Source organism: Excalfactoria chinensis, chromosome 4, assembly GCF_039878825.1.
Source record: "Excalfactoria chinensis isolate bCotChi1 chromosome 4, bCotChi1.hap2, whole genome shotgun sequence".
Lineage (NCBI taxonomy): Eukaryota > Metazoa > Chordata > Aves > Galliformes > Phasianidae > Excalfactoria > Excalfactoria chinensis.
Window position 1 is genome coordinate 8,540,200 of NC_092828.1, and position 21,582 is coordinate 8,561,781.

Here is a 21,582-nt window from a genome sequence, read left to right on the forward strand (position 1 = left end):
TTTGCTTCCTTTTGGCGAGAAGAATTTTAGCACTTGTAGACATCTTTTGTTCTCATCTAGGTGAAATTATGTAAGATTTAAGTAATTATAGATACTTTTAGTAAGGATTGGTCTTGCTTGATGAAATATTACAGTTGTACATTCTCTTTAGAATGGTGCTTCCCGAAGTCTGCGTGCTGCACTGTGGAGATTTGCTGAGCTTGCTCATCTAGTTCGGCCTCAGAAATGCAGGTAAACTCATCCTAGCAAAGAATTTTCCAAAGTTTAACAAAATATAGACATTAGCAAAGTGTTACTGCTCTAAAATACTTCTTCCCTCACTGCCTTCCCTAATTCCTGTCTCATTCTCTGTGGATTAGCTTTATTGGATTAGGTGATATTCTTCTAGCAGAACTTCAGTTCTGTGCTGTTTGTGATTCAGTGGGATAGGAAAGGAAACTTATAAAAACAATGAGTTGTACTTCTTAATGTCCTTTTTGCTTAATATTGTCTACAAATCATTATCATAGCTAATAGATTCATTTTGTATGATTTAGAAATATTAATTGAGGGGTATGGAGACTATGAATTAAAAACGTTTAGGTCGTTACAATTGTTCTTACCTTCAATTTGTTTTTCTCCTTTGTCATTCTTAGACCATACGTAGTGAACCTTTTGCCCTGTTTAACACGAATAAGTAAAAGGCCTGAAGAATCCGTACAAGAAACACTAGCTGCAGCAATACCAAAAATCATGGCAGCATTTGGCAATTTTGCAAACGACAATGAGATTAAGGTACCTTCACCATACTAGTGCTTCCTGATATCTCAAAGCACAGTTAAGCTACTGCTGTTACCAATCAGGTGTTACACTGGATTGTATAATAGCTGCGTGCGTAAGTTAAGGCAAATGTTGTCTTTGCATGATGTGGTCCTTTGGGTGGTTTAAAAAAAAGAAAAAAGATATTTGCTGACTTCTTAACTCCTCTCCTTTTTTCTTTATCATTAAAAGTAAAGTAATGTATCTTGTTTTTAGGTCTTATTGAAGGCTTTTATAGCTAATCTGAAGTCCAGTTCCCCTACTATCCGTCGAACAGCTGCGGGATCAGCAGTAAGCATCTGTCAACATTCACGAAGAACGCAGTATTTTTATGCCTGGTTATTGAATGTACTTTTAGGTAAGATTTGGGAGGGGGGAAATTACATTTGCTTCAGGTATAAGTACATGAAATTGTTTTCTCATGTATGATGCTAAACATGACAGTGGTTTTCAGGCAAAGAAGGGATACTTAGGCTATCAGTTACACTGCTAATGCTTTCTCTATATTGTATTGTTGGGCCTATGCTTTCTCCCTTGCCTACATCATTGTGAGAAGTGTTAAATAATGCATAGTTTCAAGTGTTTCTACATTTAAAAAATATATATTTAGTTGTTGGATGGTGGTGTGGTCTTTTTGTTTTAAAGAAACTATTAAAAAGATCATGTATTGAAATTAACCATTGTCAGTAAGTTTATTCTCTTCTTACCCCCAGGCTTGTTGGTTCCTGTAGAAGATGATCATCCTACGCTTTTAATTCTGGGTGTTTTACTTACGCTAAGGTATCTCATACCTTTATTGCAACAACAAGTAAAGGATACCAGCCTGAAAGGAAGTTTTGGTGTAACAAGGAAAGAAGCAGAGATTTCACCTTCACCAGAACAGCTTGTACAGGTAAAACTTATGAGGAATAAATAACCTGGAAAGTATTCGGAGTGGAGTGGGAGGAAAATGTTTAATGTAGTACGATGAAATGCTAGCTTGGCATTGAACATTTCAGGCTCTTCATGTTGGTAACTGTCTGCTGTTTGGAATTCGTGGTAAATTATTTTGATAACAAGAAATCTGAGAAGAATGCTTGTTATGTGCTCCTGAAGAAGACAGTGAGCTTCATTAACATTAAAACATTACTTGGTGTGGTTCTTCCTTCTCTAACAATAATAAGCAAATATCTTAATGGAGGTTTCTATTGAGGAGGTTAACTGGCTAGATTTAAATAATCTTTTCCCTGAGAAAAGTGTGATGAAGATTAGATACACCCTATCTGTCATTTTTAATGCATTTTAATGCATTTTTAATGAGATTTTAAGTGATATGTGAGAGCAAATATAGTATGTTTTGTCTTTACTGAAACTTAACCCAGTACTTTGTTGTTTTTCAGGTTTACGAGTTGACTCTGCATTACACTCAGCATCAGGACCATAATGTTGTGACTGGAGCTTTAGAATTACTGCAGCAGCTCTTTAGAACACCACCACCTGAACTTCTCCATGCCTTGACTGCTTTAGGTGGCATTGCACAGGTCAGTGTATCCAAAGATGAATCTGCCATCAGGAACCGCAGTGGGAGCATAGTGGAGCTCATAGGTAAGCTGTATTTTCAGTCATTTGAGTTAATCTTGAGATGATGACAGGCTCTTTTCTTCATGTAATCTGAAAGTATGAAGTATAAAATAGAAAGTGTAAAAGCATCCATAGCATTTTTCCAGGTACAGGATAAGATCCCCTGCCATCCTCCCCTTTAAGTGGGTGTCCATCTGTTGAGTAATGAGAAACTCCAAAGTCAATATTTTTGTTGCTGTTTTCTTATTTACACAGAGCCAGTTAACAGCGGTGACGATTTTTTTTCCCCATAACGTTTATGTTTTTTTCACTAAGCACCTGACAATTGTGATTCATAGAAAGCTTATCTGACCAGAATTTATGTATTAACTCTATATACTAACTAAGAGTTTTGTGCTGAATAAGAAAACCAGCATGAAACTAAAGCATGACCTTAGTTTATCCATAACTTTTAAAGTCAATTATTAATGTTCTAGTCTGTGAAGTGCATGTTCTTAAGACTGTCTTTTAACTGCTACTTACCCGTTTCAAAAGAATCAGTCTCTGACTGGATTTCTATAAGAACTTCTTTGGACTATCAGATCATTCTAGTATTGCTGCTCTTAGAAGGTAATTCATTAGCCAGGAACAATCATAGCAGTGAAATTAAGAACGCTTTTTTTTTTAAAAAAGCAAACTTTGCTCAATTTGGATAGAAAATTATAAAGTCAATTGTTGGTGCATAATGCAAAGAAAAACCCCCAAAAAAACAAACAAAAAAAACCCCATACAACAAACTTTATAAGCATCAAGTTTGCTTTTTTTTTCTTGGCTTTGTATTTTTTTTTAACTTCCCATCTGTGGCTGTTAGAATTCCTTCATGATTGCAGCAACTCTCTCTTTGCCCTGATATGTTACTTTCTGTGATTTGCAGCTGGAGGGGGGTCTTCATGCAGCCCTGTTCTTGCAAGAAAGCATAAAGGTGATTATTTCCAAAATCAAATTTTTAATTACATTCTTCTCTGATTTTTATTTCCTCTCCCATTTCATTGTCTTGCTGAGCTCTGGTATTCATTCACAAATGCCTTCCTGTTATCAGCTGACCTCAATCACCATAAATCTTAAAATAATTCTGACGTGATTTCTGATGGTTACAACCAAGACGTTCTAAAATTATTCGAAGCTCATTCTTGTTTTTGCTGTAGTGCACTAGCGAAATTATGATGATACATACTGATGAAATTTTAATTGTTTAAGAGCATGTTTAGGAGTATTCAATGTGGGCATTCTTCCTTTTGTCAGTAATACTTAACCCTTAATGTAACTGACAGAACTGTTAACCTTCCTGTTTTTGGTAGGCATATTTTCTTGTTTCACTAATGCATGTGTATGTTTGCATGCTTTGATATGATACTTTTTGATTAATTTTTTTGACCTGTCATCGAGAACTAGGAGTACTCATTCTGTGTTTTATTGTGTATATTTTCATTTCTTTAGCAAGCAACACATTTAGCAGGACTTGAAAAAATAAATCTTACTCTGAAATATTATTTACTTGGTTTGTGCATAAGCGTACTTCACCTCTGGTTATTAAAAGCTTTGATTAGTAATTCATATCCATAATGGAATCACTCTAGATACAGCTCACAATAGATTTTTCATCTGATCAAGGTATTGCTGTCACTACAGTGAAACTGTGTGAGAGTCAGTACAAGCACAGTATGCAGATAGGTGCTGAATACTATGAAAAGGTGGACTTCAGGGAAAGGTAGTTTGAAACTAAATCGGATTAAACAGTCTCAAAGGACTGTTCTAGTACCTAGCTTACTTTTATTTCTTCAAATATATCCTTCCATCTTTGTGTGTGAGGAATCTCTCTGCGCTTTATTGCTCAAACAGTATACCTGAGTATGAAATACAGGGTGGAGCTGAATGAAGTGGAATATTTATCACTGCATCAATGAGTTGTCCTTTGGAAACAGCAGAGTGAATGAAATGTTGCTTTGAATATAGGTATTGCTGCAGCATTCCAAGGTGAGACAGAATGCAACGAGTCAGAGTAACAATGCATATAACTTTTAAAAAATGGTAGAATCGTAGAATCACTCAGTTTGGAAAAGACCTTAAAGATCATCGAGTCCAGCCATGACCTAACCATCCTACCCTAACTAACAACCCCTCTGCTAAATCATGTCGCTGAGCACCACATCCAAATGATTTTTAAACACATCCAGGGATGATGACTCAACCACCTCCCTGGGGAGTCTATTCATGTGCTTAACAACCTCATCTGTAAAGAAGTGCTTCCTAATATCCAACCTAAACCTACCCTGGTGCAACCTGAGGCTATTTCCCCTTGTACTGTCACCAGTGAGAAGAGACCAGCCCTGCTCTCTCTGTACCTTTCAGATACTGGAAGAGAGCCACAAGGTCTCTCCTCAGACCCCTCTTCCTTAGACTAAACAGCTCCAGTTCCCTCAGTCTCTCCTCAGAGGGTATATTTTCCAAGCCTTTCGCAAGCCCTGTTGCCCTTCTCTCGATCTGCTCCAGCATCTCAATGTCCTTTCTGAACTGAAGTGCACAAAACTGAACACAGTACTCATGGTGAGGCCTCGCCAGTGCTGAGTACAGGGGCAGGATGACTTCCCTTGTCCTGCTCACCACACGATTCCTGATACAAGCCAGGATGCCATTGGCCTTCTCGGCCACCTGGGCACACTGCTGGCTCACATTCAGCCAATTGTCCATCAGCACACCATGGTCCCTTTCCATCAGGCAGCTTTCCAGCCACTCCTCCCAAAGTGTGTGGAGTTGCCTGGGGTTGCTGTGACCAAACTGCAGGACCTGACACTTGGCCCTATTGAAACTTGTACAGTTTGCCTTGGCCCATCCATCCAGTCTATCCAGGTCCCTCTGTAGTGCCTTTCTCCCCTCAGGCAGATCAACGCTCTCTCCCAACTTGATGTTATCTGCAGACTTAGTGAGGGTGCACTCAATCCCCTCATCAAAATCATTAATAAAAATATTAAATATTAAAAATATTAAGTAGCCCCAGTACCAAGCCCTGGGGGACACCGCTTGTGACAGGCCACCATTGACCACAACTCTTTGGGCCTGGCCATCCAGCCAGTGTTTCACCCAGCAGAGCGTACAGCCGTCCAAACTGTGGGCAGCCAGCTTCTTCACGAGGATGTTGTAGGGGAAGAATTGTGACTGATACTTTGAACTGGTAGTCTTCACTGGAGATTTAATAATAATAATAGGGTGAATTCAATTAACTTGTTAAAACAGTAATCTTTCACTCTGCCAGAAAACACTTATGAGCCATTATTTTATCCTCTTAATATCAAGATGCAAATATCGTTTTGTGGTGTAAAAAATGGTGTAAGTGAATTTGAAGTAATCTGTTCAGGATTTTGCATTTTTTACAGGCTTAATCTCAAATTCTGATCTGCTCATTTCCTATTGCTGTTCATTATAGAAAGAAGTGAGCTTATCCTCTTTCATGAAGTAGTTTTGCATTTTAATGATGTATACAGTAGTAAAGTTGAGCTGCTAGCCATGGGTGAAACATCTCTAGCTATAATAATCTTTCATACGTTTAAAGTGAAGCTGAAATCTGTGATGCTCATGTTGGAACTCATCTTTTCCATATATTTTCAGTTATACCACTTCAGAACATCTTTATTTTTGAGCTGCTGGCCTATGCTGGTTTGTTTGTTTCAGCTTCATAAAATTATTTCCAAAGAAGGCTGAAAACTCATTTTTCAATGAAAGAATATGTTCTGTATCTTAACTGGTTCTTATTTATTTGTTTCAGAGGAACATTATCCTGTGGCTTGTTCTATAAACTGATGTAAACATACAAAAATGTAATATGCCCAATTGGTGTTTTTCAATGTCCTTCTTTCACACACTTTTAAAGGTGAACAGCTGTGGAAAACAGAAGAAAACTGGTTTGTTTCAGTGGAATGGATATGAACGTGGGAAAGAATAGAGAATAATGTGTTATCTTTCATGCTTTGGGTTGGGAATTCTTAGCAGAGTTTTACCCGTTCTTGTGGAATTGAGCAGTTCTCAATAATTGCTGTGTTGTTTTGCACAGAACATACACAGAAATTTCATGTTACCTTTCTGCCTTACCTACAGGTTTGAATAGCATAAAATATACTTTTGTAGAGGAAGATAAAAGTTGTGCAGTTGTGACAGAGAAATTAATACAGAAGTCTGTTAATGCATTTTTCCACTGATTACTTGTATGAAATATACAACAGTCCACCTACAATTGTCAGAACATTGATATCTTGGACTGCTGGTGAAGTTTACTCTAAAATGCAAAACAGGCTTATGTCTAACTATTTATCAGGACCTCTGAGCAAGTGGGTTGCACAATGCAGAAGGATGGCCTCAATTGTTCCCTCTTTTCAGTAGAGTTGTATCTCTGTTTTGCTCAGGCGGTGAGCATCTGCAGGTATCTTTCTCTCTCTAGTGCCTCTATTTTAAATATACATTAAACTGTGAGTAAAAGAACTCTTAAGATGATTGTATTAGGCTCTAAGTGGTTCTCATTCTTCCTACGGCAAAAGCCTCTCAAGATTTTTGCCTTAGTAGCTCCTGGATCTTAGTGGATTTTGTCTATGGTTCATCACTCTTTCCTGCTTATGTTGTCTCCTGCTTCTTCTCCTGAGCATTTTCAATTCTTTTATCATTGGAATTTCAGGCTCCAGCCTGAGAGTAGCCTTTGACTGATGATTTTAGTAGCCTTAAAGAAAGAGGCTATTTTGTCTGTGGTGCTTATTGAGGGCAGACACCCAGATGCCTTTGTAATGTGACATACTTGGAGAAATTAGTGGGATTTTAAGCAGTCCACAAAAATAAACAGGAGTAAATAAAGATGTAAGTGGTTTCCTGAGTGGTTAGACCATTCAGTAGAATTACTTAGCTGTGTTTCTTCATTGCTGTTTCTTTCCTGACTAGATAATGAGGGTCTGGATCTTTGCTTTCTTTATTCCTTTCTCATTTCAGTTTGTTGCCTCTCATAGCTTTGAAAAAATATTTAAAAGTTATATAAATATCTTCAACTGTTAATCATTTCATAACTATTTCAGGTTGACTGTAACTCTGAAAAGCTGTAGACCTCTTTCTTCTTTCACTTCTCAGGTAAAATACTTCTTGGTGAAGAAGAAGGTTTGGAAGATGATCCTGAAACTCGATCAGATGTCAGTGCTGCATCATTTGCAGGTAGTTAACATTCCTTCTAGTGTTGCATCAATCCGTGTTACTTTGTTATAAAACATTTCTTTTAGTGTAGGTACATAAAATATAGAAGTGTGTTATGATAACTACGAAGTGGATTGGCACTCAGAGGATGTGATAACCTGAAATGCTCTTATATATATATCTTTAATATATACTTACATAATGAAGTTGACTGCCTATTTTTTTTTAAGTATCATTATGCTACTGGTATAGATGTAGTGGAGTAAAAATGAGGAAGGAGATGCCTTAAAGGTGATTGCTTCTCTACTGTAGTTACAAATTTTCCTTAGCCTAGTTTAGTATAGGACATCATATTTGAGTGTCCACATAAAGTGTAAAACCATTGATTGACTCAGAAATATCTGTTTTGCAGCTTCTGTGAAAGGCGAGATAACCAGTGAACTGGCTTCTTCATCGGGTGTATCAACAGCTGGGTCAGTAGGGAGTTCAGCTGCTGATCCTACCGGACACGATATCATTACTGAACAGCCACGTTCTCAACATACGTTGCAGTCAGACTCTGTAGACCTGTCAAGCTGTGATTTGACAAGTACAGCTACTGAAGGGGAAGATGATGATGTGCTTAGTCGAAGCTCTAGCCAGATCAGTGCTGTCCAATCAGATCCCACTATGGACTTGAATGATGGTACACAGGCTTCCTCACCAATTAGTGATAGCTCTCAGACTACTACTGAAGGTCCAGACTCTGCTGTAACCCCTTCGGACAGTTCTGAAATTGTAAGTGTGCAACGGGCAGAGGGGGGATCCCCTTCTACTGAGGGTCCTGACATATCTCAGAGCTCTTCCCTGGAGGGCCCAGACTTGGATTCCTCTACTTATTCGTCTTCTACTTTTCCATCTTCAACTAATAACAGTGGAAAGGTCAGCAGCTCACACCCCTTTTGGAGAGCTTGACCTCCTTTTAACACTTTCAATTCAGCAATAATTAAAAGTTAAAATATCAGCCATCTGTTCAGTGTGTAGGTCATATGAAGGCAAGCATCAACGGTTTTCCACTCATTGGAAGAATGTGAATATTAAAGGCCTGATATAAATATGTTCTCTTAACCTTCAATTTTTATAGATGCATTAATAATTGTTTTGGTGCAGAAGGACTAACGGAAGTGTTAAAGGGTGAACAGAATTTGGAATGCTAGAGGACCATTTTTGGAACCTAATGCTTCACAGTTTCTTCTGCTTCTGCTTTTTCACTTGACAACATGACGCATTTTTGTTCTTTTTATCCTATCTTAAGAATTTCTCCTATACTAGATGTATGTTGCATGATTTACTAATGCAGCAGTTAAGAACCTAATAAACAGCTGAAGTATGCATAAAATACAGCTATGGTATGAAATTAATCTCTCTGTTAGGCAAGTGCATTATGAGGCTGTAAATAAAAAAACCAAAAATATAACCATTTGGAGCTAGAGAAGAAAATGCATTAGGGGGGTAACTTGAAATTTCTTCCAGGTTGTGAGTTCCCCCCCTCAAGTTTCCAAACCTTTGTCTTAGGTTTACCAGCAGCATCTCTGAAAGTGTAGTGGTCTAATACCTAAAAAAATAGTAAGTTTACAGTTTAGACAAGCAAATATTCCTGCAAATGTGAATGTACAAGACCTAAAAGAGTGATGATAATCGCACTCAGAATGAAATTTAGGCAGTACAGATGTCAAAGTGAGCAGACATCTATTGGCAAGTTAGATTTGTTGATTAGTTGACGACTTGTGCATCTTGCAAATTCTTTCCACTGCTTTGTATGTCACTTTGTGTATGGTTTAATAACCGTAATGACAAATACACACACACACACACGTGTATATATATATATATATATATATTTTTTTTTTTTACCTGACTGACAGACTTAAGTGGCATCCGTTTTACCTACATGTGGGCCTTTTAATTAATGATTTCCTGGTGCTTGTAAGATCAGGAAGTAACTGAAGAAGTATATTGTTTTTTTTCATTTTAACTTCTTTTTACTGTCTTTTGTTATGTTTTTAAATTTTTTGGCTCTTGTGATTACTTTCCCCAAATACCTACTGTCTATAAACTGCACTGGTATAAAGGATTAAAATCCCTTTCAAATGTGTCAGTTTTAGCACTCTGATTTAGAATGAGGGAATAGAAATATATTCAGACTCGCTTGCCTTCCTTTTGTTTAGTTTTCTCTACACGTTGTATCCTCAGTTTGATTTTTGCGTATTCAAGACAAGTGAGGTAATGGAGAGTTTGGCAGCATGGTACAAGGTCAGATGTGACAGTGAAGCTGTTAGTTGTGGTTTATAACTAGTAAATTAGAAGGACAACTGTGTTTAACATAAGGAGGCAGAGAGGGCTGTGGATAAAGTAATTTGCTTACATGTTCAGCCTTCTCAGTGCTAACATCCAAGTTCTTGACTTGACTGGAAGACTATCAAATGTAATGATTCTATTGTAGCTCCCCTCCTCCAACATTTGAGCTGCTCTGGGGCCTGCACGCCAGCTGTACACTAATGTATGAGGCTCACATTTGCTTTCAGATTATTTCTAGATTACTAACACTGCATGTTTAAACATTGTTACTTTGTGTTAAGCTATTATAAGTCCTGTCTTTATATTCTGTAGGTTTTGGATGGTGCTGAAGGACAGTATTCTGGAATGCAAATTGGACAGCTGCAGGATGAGGAAGATGAAGCTGCAAATATTCTCCAGGATGATTCATCAGAGTCTTTCAGAAGTTCTTCTATTGGTATGTTGATAAATAAAGGGGAAAAAAAGAAAAGATAGAGACATCTTTGGAGTAGATGGTACAGGTGAATCTGCTGTTTTTGCATTTACTGAAATGAATGTGAAAAATGAACAACTAGATCTAAATGAACTTCATATACTTCTAACGAATAACTTGTTTTGATCATTGCTAATTTATTTTTCATGTTCTATAATTAAGTTCAATCCATGTGCTTTTAATTTGCATCTAAAATAGTATTTAATGAATTGCCTTTTTTTCTAAAGCTCTTCAGCAGTCTCACCTGTTGAAAACCATGAGCCATAGTAGGCAGCCTTCTGATAGCAGTGTTGACAGATTTCCATCAAAAGAAGATGCAGTGGAACCTATTGATCATGAAAATAAGGTGAGAAAGTGATCTTGTTTAAAATATAAAGCAACTAAGTTTAAAAAAAAAAGTTTGTGATTGTGTAAATCAGCAATGAGCATGGGTAGCTTGTACATGTAGGATGCTTCATTATAAGTCAAAGCAAAAAACATTAAATAATCAATCTGAGTTGTAGTACTTAAGGTAAGGTGAACACACAAGTGTTAATCTTGAATGCAATTGTGAGTAAAACCATAACGGAACTCATGCTTAAGCTGCTGAGAACAGAAACCTCTTTTGTCTGTACATTAACAGTGTACTCCAATTACCTGAAGTCTTTTTATTGTTAGCTGCACACATAACTGATCTCAGAAGTTACTTATACCTTACTGTAGCCTCTCTTTCAGCAGTGATGCTCTTGCAGTTCTAACTGGTGGTTATTTCCTCTTTTGTTTTTTGACGTTAGTGCTGGGACAAAAGGAGCTGGGTTTGTGGCAGGCAGAGCTTAGATTAACTTAGGCTGCTGTCTTAGGGTAAAACTGCAGAATGTTGTCTGTGTTCTTTGAAAACAACTCAAGGATGAATTGCTTCTCATACAAAGTTTCATTCTCATACAAAGATTATTGTATGGTGTCAAAAAGTAGTTTTATCAAACTCCTCCAGATATAAACAACAAGTCTTGAGTAATTTCTATAATTTATAATTTCTATAATTAAAATTAAACTATATTAAACTGTGATTCTTGAGACAAGCTTCTTGAAAGCATTACATTTAAAGAGCTTATTTTGGAATATGTAGTAAATGTATTTCATGTTTTAACCTCTGAAATTTTGTGAGTGTGCAGTACTTCTAAATCATATTGTGCTTAATGTCTTATTTAAATCAAAAAATTGATTTCTATCTCCATAAATCTTGTGATTTGTTTTTGTTAGCCCTCCAGGGTAAAAGGAGACATAGGTCACTACACTGATGGAAATTCTGCGCCCTTAGTACACTGTGTTAGACTTCTGTCAGCCTCTTTTCTGCTTACTGGGGAGAAAGGAGGTAAGTTTCTCTTCAGTCTCATAATGGATTTAGATGTCCATGCTAGAGAGCAGAGAAACCTGGAAACACTTAAACATATGCCACTTTTATAGCATTTCCCATTTTGAATCATTTGACTTACAAAGTGTTGCTGTAATTTGCTTGTCTAATACTTAATTATATCTACCGTTTGTAAACTCTTGAGAGATAAACCTAAGGGGCTATTGCATCTATGAACCTTTCTGTGGGGCCATCAGTTTATAGGTTGTGTGGACCTGGAAAACCAGTCTAATAATCAATATGGGCTTTCAGTTGTTTGTTAGGTGCTCAGTTTTTTGTTTCAAAAAATATTAATACCTAAAATCTAAACAGTCAAAGTTCATTCTACAGAAACTCCTAAGAACAAGTTTAGAAGACCACAGTTCTAATATTTTTACAGTAGTTTGGTTATATTGCCTAATTTGTGATACATAAATCAAGACAAGTAGTATCTTTATTTAGCTTTACCTGTTAGCTGTGTTTTTATTCCAAGTTAGTAATATCATTGTCCCTACCCATGCTTGGGAAATGTACCTCCAGGAATTAAATGATTTCGGTATAAGAAAGCAGATAATTGAGCTAAGGTTTTCAAAGATCTACTGGAACTCTATTTTCAACTTTTTTCTCACTTCTAACATTTTGATGTCTCTGTGTAAGCTAGTGTGGCCTTTTATTTTTTTAATGTATGTGACAATGAAAGGTAAAACCTTTTTTGATAGTAAGCAATTGTTAGAAGCGGCTTGTGTGGGTCAAGAGAGGAATTGTTTACCTTTCTTGAAAATGTTCATGTCCATACAGGCTTTTTTTGGGAAGCCTGTATGATACATGCACTTGTGTTAGTTTTTTCACTGGGAAGTCTGTCTCAGGTACATGTGTTTATGTCATTATGGCTAAAGTGAGCATTTCAGGTCTCCTTGTTCTATTTCTAACCTATTACTTGTTAATTGCTCTGCTAATGTACTATTCCTGGAAAGGCAGCATAGCAGCTGCATTTTCAGCATTGAAGGAAGTGAACTGGAAGTGGGATATTACTGTCATTATTTATTATACTGTCTTCTTCCCCCCACCAAAATAAATAAATAAATAAATGTCTGCTACCACTGATAAGCTGGAAGTACTTGCTCTGGCCTCAATATCTTTTTCTGTTTTATATAGACTATAAGCTATTTGTATTACAGAGAGTTACTAATTAATTTAAAAAACAATTTAGGAAGCTTTTCAATATTTTATTTTCCTTTTATTAGCTTTAGTTCCAGATAGAGATGTGAGAGTCAGTGTAAAAGCCTTGGCAGTAAGTTGTGTTGGAGCAGCTGTTGCCCTTCATCCTGAGTCTTTCTTCAGCAAACTGTATAAAATACCCCTTGAAGCAATGGGAGAAGACTATGGTATGTTGTGGTTCAGATCTTTTTAAATAGTATGTTATAATATACATGGGTTTTCAAAGAAGCAAAGCAGCATCAATACTGAAAACTCTTTAAATCCAGATGTTGCATCAGTTTGTACTAATTCACTGTGCTAGCGGTGTCTGTTGCAGAGTCACTGGAAATAATGTTATTGAAAATAACACACAGTTACCACGTCAGTGCCTAATGTGAGATTATTATTTGTTCTTTTCATGGGAGTGGAAGAACTTCGCTGTTTCAGACTAGTAAAAGTTATTTTAACATAATTGCTACATAAAAGTTGTTTATTTTTTACATGGCTGCTTATAATTTATTTCATTTTTAATTTATAGATGATTTCTATGTCATTAGATTAGTTTTTATGAATTAAAATACAATCTTAAAAATGATACAGTGCGGTCAGTACAGAATTGGAGAATTCAGCTGTTTTGATGCTGATAGTGGTAAAACTGGGATGCAAAACTGACCAAAGCATTTTCTTAGTTTTCCCGGAGCATTTTGGTTTTGATTGCAATACAACATCAGATTTAGATTAGCTATTAGGAGGAATTTTTTACTCACCGGGTGGTAAAGCACTGGCATGGGCTGCACAGAGAAGTTGTGGAAGCCCCATCCTTGGAGGTGTTCAAGACCGGGTTGGACAGGTGGGCCCTGGGTGGCCTGATCAAGTGGGTGGTAACCCTGTCTGGGGCAGTTGGAACTGGATGGGCCTTAAGATTCCACCCAAGCCCATCTATGATTTTCTGATATGATTAATCATTGATTTTTAGATATAGTAGTTGATATGAGTGGTGTGATTAATATGTTTAATATGTTGAAGAGATCTGTGTAAGTTAGACCAAAGAAAGGCTCACTGAGGAAACTTGCTGGTGTTGATGTATGTGGTCAGTACCTCCACTGAAACATTTTTAGGGATCAGTTGAGTCTAAGAGAAGTGTCTTTAAAATAAAGTAGTTGTAACTTGTTTTCATAGAGGAGCAGTATGTATCAGATATTCTGAACTACATTGACCATGGAGATCCCCAGATTAGAGGAGCTACTGCTATTCTCTGTGGAACAATCATCAATTCTATTCTACTCAAATCACGCTTTGATGTGGAGAAATGGCTGGTAAATGTCAGAAGTTCAACAGGTAACAATTTTTTTTTAAAGTGTATCTCTTCTTTTCTGTAGCCAAAACATCCTTTTGTTTCATTATTCTGAATTCTTTTTTGTTAGGAAATCTCTTTTCCTTGGTAGACTGCATACCTCTATTACAGAAAACACTGAAAGATGAGTCCTCTGTTACATGCAAGATGGCTTGTACAGCTGTGAGGGTAAGCAGAAGTAAAGTATCTATTTGCACTACAATGCAGATCACAGGGACATTATTCACTGTCTAGGATCCACTATTCTCAGGTGTTTGCAGGAACAGATAGAAAATAATAACGTTGGTAGATCGTGTAGCAGTATAATCCGAAGACAATATCTTGAGTAATGAAAAATGTACAGGTATGAGTTGTAATGTTAAGTTAATCAACAGCAAGATGAGCGTGTTAAGTATGAAGATTATCTAGGCTTGGCAGGGAAGTATGAATGTCTATCAACTGGATTATTCTCTATTTGGAAATCAAAGAAGAAATGAGAGTAGTGACAAGTGAAATAATGATTGCTTTCTGATATAATTAAAAAATAAAAACTAAAATGAAACAGATCTTAGAAAAATAATTGCTGTAAAATGGGTGAAAGATTCAGGCAATTGTTAAAATGAAAATGATAGCTGAATTTATGAGTTCAAGTTACAGCATGAGAATTTTATTTCTGTAATAAAATCGGTGCAAATTTTCCTGTTAAAAAGCAGAGTCATATTTCCTTGAGGAGTTTTCCAAAAATACTCCAAAAGATAGGAGAGTGAGGACAAAATAAAGACCAAGGGAAATTAATACACCAGTGAAAGGCACAGTGTGTCTGTATTCCAGCTTAGGGGTCAGTGAGACAAAGTGTGGCTTTTAGTGCAGTGTGGTTGTTTGGTGGATGAAATGATTTCACGAGATAAGGGGGTTCTGTGGCGCATCTGAGGGATTTTCCAGCTATGGAATAGTGCTATCCCTTTAACTAACTGCTTCATGAGCTCATTATTTATGTGTAGTGATTTGATTTGTGATTTAGTTTGATTTTAGAAGACCAGTAGGTATTGCTTAGTTCAGACAACTGGTACTAGCAGTCAGTTACGACTTTTTACTCTCAGTACATAGTGTAGTCTGACTACATATCTTTCAGCAGAAATATTGAGAAGCATTTTGAGTGGCTAATCCTCAAGGGAGAAAGTATGCTGTAGTAAAATGAGACTTTTAAAGTTCTGTAACTTTGGGGGAAAAGTCACACGTTGTTCATATTGCTGAGCAGTCATTAAAATAAAGTGTGACTTCTTCAAAATCTAGAAATCAGAACCAGGTGTATAAATATATCCTGGGGAAACTATCTGAGGTTGTTTTTGAACCGATAGTAATATAGTGCACATGTTCATAAGCTCACTTGTTATTTGGATGGTTGTCCTCTGAGGCTTGGATTCTTCTCTGGAGTTTAAATTCAGCAGCAGGTTTTAGAAGTTTTCATAGGCTTAGCCTTCCAAAGTAGCTACCGCTGGTGCTTTTTCTGCTAGCTCTTAAGTGATAACTTTTCAACATATTTTAAATAAAACAGATGTTGGTAGTCAAGCATACTTGGATTTAGAATAACTTTTCTGTAGTATAACTGAAAATTGTTTTTTCTTTTTAGCATTGCATCATGAGCTTGTGTAGTAGCAGTTACAGTGAACTAGGTTTGCAATTAATTGTTGACCTCCTTACTCTGAAGAATAGCTCATACTGGCTAGTGAGGACAGAACTTCTGGAAACACTTGCGGAGGTGGATTTTCGGTAAGTGTTTATATTTTCCATGAGCACTGTAACAGCAAAGATTCTGCACATAGGATACTGGAACTGTAATGGAGAGCTTTTCCTTCTGAAAAACTAGCTCAGACTGATCATTTGTGTAACAAATACCTGTCAAGTTCCTGGGACCAGTAATACTGTATAGGAGATTTTAGTTTAATCTGTTTAACTAAAGTTATCTTTTAACAGTTATTTTTGGAATGTGTTACCATCTTTGTGAAACTTTCTGGTACAATTGTGTGGGGTAAATAAAGGTTTTTAATAAGGAAATGTAATTCTTCTGTTACACTAACCAGACAATAGTTCAGCAAGTAACCTGCCTTTTCTAAAGCCAACCGTGTGTTTACTTTTTGGGTTTTCTCTGCAGCTGTTTTTTCAATATAAACAAAATACATATAAATAAAATGCCGTAGCACTTAAGATAGGTTAATAACCTGTAATGTAAGCTAATACATCTTAAAATGTTTTTATCTTAGGCTAGTCAGCTTTTTGGAAGGTAAAACTGACAGCTTGCACAGAGGTGTTCATCATTATACTGGTGTAAGTAAATTATCCCATCAGTGTATATTTGTTTCTCAATTAAAATAACAGTGCAGTTTTAGTACTTCTTGTTTAAATTTGGTCAGCACTGATAGGTAAATGTTTTGTACGCGTTAGACTTGTGTTCTGACACTGCAATCGAAAACATACTTTACTACTTAGATACAAATATCTTCGTGTTCTCAGATCTGTTTGTGGTTTTGCTTGTTTTTAAAGTAAAAAACCTTTCTGCATTTCTGTATTGTTTTTGCAATTTAGTGTAAAAGTTATTGTACAGATTTGTATGACAAATCTTGCTGTTACTCTTTTAACATTCTGGTGAAATGCTGGAAGTGCTCAATTTACTTCACTGCTGTTTTATAGCTACTAAAACTTCAGGAGAGAGTGCTCAATGATGTTGTAATCTGTTTGCTTGGAGATGAAGATCCAAGAGTACGACATGTTGCTGCAGCTTCATTAATGAGGTATGTATTTATCTCAAAAAACAGTTTCTGCACTTTTTTGTTGTGGACATCAGTAAAATAGCCTCATAATGTTACGTTTTTATTTAAGGATGGCATAAGAGACAAATGCAGCTTTGTTGTATTTGGAGCATGCATCATTCTAAATTAGCAGTTGAGTTTGTTTTGCTTTTATTGGCATTACAGTTATGTTTAGAGGTCATTTTCTAATTTTCTGCTTATAACTTTGGTGGAGTGATTTGTTTATTATCCTCACGGTAGCTGGTGGACTCTTGGGTCAACTTCCAAGCATTGTTTCTATGTAGCATATTTAAAAATTGTCATGCTCTTTGATAGTAAAGTAGCCAAACTTGTTAAAGGTGGCTGCTGTCTGCAGCTGCAATTACTGTGCAGAGGCACCAAACAGTAGCAATTAGTTGGTAGTTGATTTATTCAGTTCAAGAATGCTGACAGAGAAATAGTTTAGAGAAGTGGCTGTTATAATGTGTATATGTAAAGATCCTATCTAAGACATACATATTTTTGAGCTACCATATGTAGAGTGCTCATTTTCTTTCTTTAATCACAGTAGAGACCAGTTGTGTAAAGATGAATTCAGTGTAACAGTCCACTGTGAGTTTTACTAACAATTTTAATTTAGTTTGATTAGTATCAAACTTTATTAGTATTATTAGTATCAATATTTTAATGTAGTTTGAATTGTGTATTACATAATTCCTAAATACTTTTCTTCTGGGCGATCCTGTCAAGGCTTGTTCCAAAGCTGTTTTATAACTGTGATCAAGGACAAGCAGATCCAGTTGTGGCAGTAGCAAGGGACCAAAGCAGCGTCTACCTGAAACTGCTAATGCATGAAACACAGCCTCCATCTCACTTTGCAGTGAGCACTATCACTAGGTATGTTGCATGGCTTGTCTTGCTTTAAAATCTAGATATGTTTCAATTCATAATGCCTAAAATCGTATTTAAATCCTGCTCATGTATTCTTGACCCAATTTGTAGGAGTACCTGTGGTAGTTTTAGGTCACTACTTGTCCATTAAGTTGCATGAATAAGTGCAGTGTTACCAGCTAATTGTGTTCTTCAGGTATGTTAATCAGAGCTTATAGCTCTAAACATGAAGTGACTTCTATCAGTTGTAGAAGTTTTTAACTATGTACCTCTTCAATATACAATCTTGATCATGTAACTCAGAGTTTATATGTTGTGTTTTGAAGCAGCAGAGCTTTGTGAGATGTACATTCTCTACAGTGGTGTGTGAGCATGCAGAAATGTTGATGAGTGTGAAGAAAAGCAGAGATTTATGCTGAACTGATGGGGATTTCTGGAAAACCTAGTTAAATGCTGAGTTGGTGTAGTGTTTCTGTTTGCTAACAAAGAAATTTGGTTAATAAACTAAATACGAAAATTGAATAAGCTGGTATTTAGAATGTTCTCATACTTTGTATTTCTTAATACATTTAAACAAGCTGTCCATAAAATCTGTAGTAGTAACTTGGGCCATGAGAATTTCCCATTGAAGTACTTTTGAGCTTTAAGTACATGTTTTAGTACTATAAATATTTTTATTTCAGAACATACAGAGGTTACAATATGCTGCAAAATCCAACAGATGTCACTATGGAAAACAATCTTTCAAGGGTTGTTGCTGCAGTTTCCCATGCATTGACAATATCCACTACAAGATCACTTACGGTGAGTTTTCTTAGTTGCTACAGCAGTTGACTTGTTTCTTATTTTGTATTTTCTTTTTAATTCCTGTGTATATGTATCTGCAGCTTTGCTATGGTGACAATTACAATATATTTAATTCTCACTTCTGAGGTATTTTGTTGTTGCTGACACTCCCAGTGATTAAACTGATTCATGCTTGGTTTTGACTTTTCAGTTTGGCTGCTGTGAAGCTTTGTGTCTTCTTTCCACAACCTTTCCAGTCTGCACATGGACTGTGGGATGGCACTGTGGGTATGTTCTTCATCTAGTATCCATTCTTCTAAAATTAACGTGTATGAAAACATAGTACTCTCACTTGGGTATCAAATGTTCCAGTTTAGATACTTACTGTTTAGCTCATCTTAGGAGCTGCTCTTCTGTATGAAGTTGTTCACCATTACCTCTGTTAATGAGCTATGCCACATGAGTTATAAAACTAACTGCTGAAGGTGTATACATGTGTACTTTCTTCATCACTGTTGATGATTTTGTTAAAATGTTGGAGAACTGTTACTAAGTGTTAGCAGTCCTGCTGCCTCCAATCAACCTACTGTCCACGCTTGCCTGATTTATGGAGTTATGCTTTTAATTGTCTCCTCTTATAAGAATGGTCAGGTCATGTCCTATCACAGCTGAGACCCGGACAAGTATATATACAAGTATTTCTTCGGTAGCTTATAGTATCTTTCTATTTAGGTTAGTATGCATACTTGCCAAAAAGATGTTTTGCATTTTTTTGTATGACTCTCCAAAGGCATTTCTACTCTTATTTAAATCTTAGTATCCTGAAGCTTTATTATAAAATGTATTTTTTTTCTTTTTCAATAATACTCTTTGTTTGTCATCAAGTCTTTTCTTCCCATTCCCATTCTGGGTATAAGTGTGGCATGTTTGGCATGTGCTCTACAAGATGTCTTTTGTCTCAGGTGACTAAGCTGTGGGTCTAGTTTTATGAAGTGTTATAACAAGTGAAATAAATTAGTAAGTGATTAGTACTTAACTCAGAAATAAAATTAATGCACAGTGCTTTTAGGAGCAGGTTATTTAATAGTGTATGTCTGCGTGGTTATTGTTGATGTTTCTCATCCAAGCTGCTTAGAGCCAATTTTTTAGCATTCTATCCTTTATCCTTTCAACTTCTAACCTAGTTTACTGTGTTTTGAATATCCCTGCCTTATTCTTTCAGAGTTGCAACGACATTTTTAGTTCTACATAGCTTAAAAAAAAAGTTATATATAAGATGCACCAAGGATTCACAGGTGATGCAGTGACAGAACCTTTGCCCTTTGCTCTGATCCTTTCTTTACAAATTTTGAACTCATGTTCATATTAATTTGGATTTTATTTTTGTTGCGTGATGGAACACGCAAGTTTTCCAGTTTTCATACTGGAAAAGAAGAGGTTCAAATTTTCAGTCTTATTTGAGACATGAGAATTTTACCAAAATTCTTTTCTGTCTTGAAATGTTGACATCCCTGTGGTTTAACAGCCATTGGAACTGCTGCATTTCTATATAAAGTACAGTGTTGTATAATGTATGGTTTCTAACTGTATGTAAACACTTGCATATTAAAATATATATATTATATATATTAAAATACATTTTTAAAATGAAATACACTGTAATTCCTAGCATAGCTTTGTTTAAAAAAAAAAAAAAAAAGAAAAGCTTAGTGTAGATTTTATTTTCTGAAATTGTTCTAATTGTGTTAAACCTGAAACACTAGATTGAAAGACTTTTGGATTTAAAAAGAAATAATCTTAAACCTTTATTTAGAGATGACGTAAGGTCTTTTCCTGAAATAAAGTTAGTAGTGTTGTACGGGTCTAAATGTTTGATTGGCTGGATCCTGCACTGTGGTCATAAATCCATGCAGAGCTACAGGCTTGGGCCAAAGTGGCTGGAAAGCTGCACAGCAGAAAAGGATCTGGGAATACTTGTTGACAGCTGGTTGAACATGAGCCTGCAGTGTTCCCAGGTGGTTAAGAAGGCTAACAGCAATGCAGCCAGCAGGACAGGGAGAGTGATCGTCCCTCTGTACTCTGCATGGGGAAGGCCACACCTTGAGTACTGTGTTCAGTTTTGGGCCCCTCACTGCACAAAGATAGACATTGAGGCCCTGGAGTGTGTCCAAAGAAGATCAGTGAAGGTAGTAAAGGGTTTGAAGCATGTCTTATGAGAAGCAGCTAAGGGAACTGGGATTGTTTTGTTTGGAGAAAAGGAGGCTCAGGGATGGTGTTACCACACTCCGTTAGTACCTGAAAAGGAGGTTGTAATGAGGTGGGAGTCAGTCTTTTCTTATGGGTAAAAGTGGTAGGATAAGAGGAAATGATTTTAAGTTGCTCCAGGGGAGGTTCAGTTTGGATATCAGGGAAAATTACTTCTTGGGAAGAATAATGAGGCATTGGAACAGGCTGCCCAGTGAGGTGGTGGAGTCACCAGCTGTGGAGGTGCTAAAGAAATATGTTCATGTGGCACTGAGTGACATGGTTTAATGGGCACAGTGGAGATGGGTTGATGGCTGGATGATTCTGTTATTACAATCACCTAAATTCTTCCTACTTTGCTATGTAGCAAAAATATTTTTATGCAATAGCTTACATCTGTTCCTACTTTGCATATTTTCATTCTTTTTAACTGGAGATAGTTCTAAACTGTAGCAGTTAGCAAGGAAATACTGAATTCATCTGTTGTTCAGTAGATGTCACTAGCACCTTTGGAACTTGCTATTTTTTCATAAATAAAAAAATAAAACACTCTTCAAGAATAAAAAAATATTTTCAGGTCTCTGCTGTAGATGTTTTTTCAAACTCATAA

At 36.4% G+C, this 21,582-nt stretch overlaps 1 protein-coding gene across 4 annotated transcripts in view; it reads left to right on the forward strand.

Annotated features, from left to right (window-relative positions):
- HTT (huntingtin) overlaps window positions 1-21,582 on the forward strand; it is a 76,542-nt gene that overhangs the window by 10,289 nt on the left and 44,671 nt on the right. Inside the window, exons 5-24 of one of the 4 annotated variants that reach the window (XM_072334394.1) lie at window positions 152-231; window positions 636-774; window positions 1,015-1,156; window positions 1,512-1,690; window positions 2,178-2,382; window positions 3,272-3,319; window positions 7,498-7,578; window positions 7,970-8,478; window positions 10,207-10,330; window positions 10,594-10,712; window positions 11,606-11,717; window positions 12,980-13,120; window positions 14,112-14,270; window positions 14,357-14,454; window positions 15,896-16,035; window positions 16,527-16,590; window positions 16,954-17,054; window positions 17,802-17,948; window positions 18,626-18,746; window positions 18,940-19,016. In XM_072334394.1, coding sequence (XP_072190495.1) covers window positions 152-231; window positions 636-774; window positions 1,015-1,156; window positions 1,512-1,690; window positions 2,178-2,382; window positions 3,272-3,319; window positions 7,498-7,578; window positions 7,970-8,478; window positions 10,207-10,330; window positions 10,594-10,712; window positions 11,606-11,717; window positions 12,980-13,120; window positions 14,112-14,270; window positions 14,357-14,454; window positions 15,896-16,035; window positions 16,527-16,590; window positions 16,954-17,054; window positions 17,802-17,948; window positions 18,626-18,746; window positions 18,940-19,016 — 2,786 coding nt within the window. Of the gene's footprint in view, window positions 1-151; window positions 232-635; window positions 775-1,014; window positions 1,157-1,511; window positions 1,691-2,177; window positions 2,383-3,271; window positions 3,320-7,497; window positions 7,579-7,969; window positions 8,479-10,206; window positions 10,331-10,593; window positions 10,713-11,605; window positions 11,718-12,979; window positions 13,121-14,111; window positions 14,271-14,356; window positions 14,455-15,895; window positions 16,036-16,526; window positions 16,591-16,953; window positions 17,055-17,801; window positions 17,949-18,625; window positions 18,747-18,939; window positions 19,017-21,582 lie in introns of those variants that run through there. The other 3 variants (XM_072334395.1, XM_072334396.1, XM_072334397.1) reach the window with 3 other exon arrangements.